Consider the following 1,494-nt stretch of genomic DNA (forward strand, 5'->3'; position numbering starts at 1 on the left):
TTAACATCAGCTGCTTTGAATTATGAAATCCAGAAAATACTTGAACACCAATATTATCGAATCAATACCTTGCGGTTCCATTTATCTAAGCCGTTATTGTTACTCATAATTTCACGTTAAGTTTGAAAAATCTGTTATTACCCCTTTTTGCATTCCTGCTTTAAACAGATAACATTACCCGTTGGGGTTCTTAATGAGCTTCTGTATGGAAGAGCTGGATACCTGTGGGCTTGTTCTTTCCTTAACAAGCACATTGGAGAGGGGACAATCCCTTCCACCTATACAGTGAGTTGTGCTCTTATCTCATCCTCTTACTTCTGCCTTTACTTATACATTGAGTAATAATAGAATTTTGCGGTAAACTACTTAGGATTCAATAGTAAAGGAAGTGATTAGAGATGGAAGGAAGTTATCTAATAAAGGAAGCTGCCCTCTGATGTACGAATGGCATGGCAAGAAATACTGGGGAGCAGCTCATGGTCTAGCAGGAATCATGCATGTTCTGATGGATATGGAACTGAAAGCCGAAGAGATAGAATATGTTAAAGGCACCCTCCTCTACATGATCAAGAATCGTTTTCCAAGTGGCAACTACCCCTCCAGTGAGAATTCTGAGACCGACAGACTTGTTCATTGGTGTCATGGCGCCCCTGGAATCACCCTGACCCTAGTAAAAGCTGCTCAGGTGATTCCTATCTGACAATTCTTCATACTTTTTCATCTTTTGTGATGTTCAACAATGGCTGCAGGTGTTTGGTGATGAGAGGTTTTTCCAAGCAGCTGTGGATGCCGCAGAGGTTGTGTGGAATAGAGGTCTCTTGAGGAGAGTTGGGATTTGCCATGGAATTAGTGGCAATGCTTATGTGTTTCTGTCATTGTTTAGGTTGACGGGCAATGCTGAGTACCTGTACCGTGCGAAAGCATTTGCTTGCTTCCTTCTTGACAGAGCTCACCAGCTGGTTTCAACAGGTCAGATGCATGGTGGTGATAATCCCTTGTCATTGTTTGAAGGGCAGCGTGGCATGGCCTATCTCTTTCTCGACATGACCAGCCCCACTGAGTCAAGGTTTCCTGCTTATGAGCTTTGAATCTCTCTCATTGAAGTATAAGATTTCGTTTGGGACAGGTTTCTTACTGCTTCTTAAAGCACTTTTTTAGTATAAAAATTTTAATTAGAAAGCTACTTTAAGAAGCAATAAGAAAATTGTCCTAAACGAAGCCTTAATGTAACACTGCATGAAGGTTTGGCTTACTGTTGTTCAGTTAGGGTTTAGCTTTGCCGTTCCTGTAAGCTTCTGCTATGGTCTGAATTAAAACTAAACTAACCCAATGGTAGCTAAATTTCTAAGAACTTAGTTTATTTTGATCTTCTGCAATGATCTGAATTTTTTTTTTGCTGTTAGTTAATTTACTTGGTTTATTTGGATTGTTATACTGCAATTGTTCCTCGTTGCTCTTTAATTTGTACTATGAGAGTATAACACAAACGCATTA

The 1,494-nt window shown here is 39.8% G+C and overlaps 1 protein-coding gene across 1 annotated transcript; it reads left to right on the top strand.

Annotated features, from left to right (window-relative positions):
- Window positions 1-129: 129 nt before the first annotated feature.
- LOC110098367 (lanC-like protein GCR2) lies at window positions 130-1,379 on the top strand (the record flags this gene model as incomplete). Its single annotated transcript, XM_020825189.2, has 3 exons — window positions 130-285; window positions 371-685; window positions 750-1,379. Coding segments are annotated over 3 exons (810 nt in total), but the record flags the coding sequence as incomplete, so codon positions are not given.
- Window positions 1,380-1,494: the final 115 nt, after the last annotated feature.

The sequence above is a fragment of the Dendrobium catenatum genome, unplaced genomic scaffold (genome assembly GCF_001605985.2).
Source record: "Dendrobium catenatum unplaced genomic scaffold, ASM160598v2 original_scaffold_237299, whole genome shotgun sequence".
Classification (NCBI taxonomy): Eukaryota; Viridiplantae; Streptophyta; class Magnoliopsida; order Asparagales; family Orchidaceae; genus Dendrobium; species Dendrobium catenatum.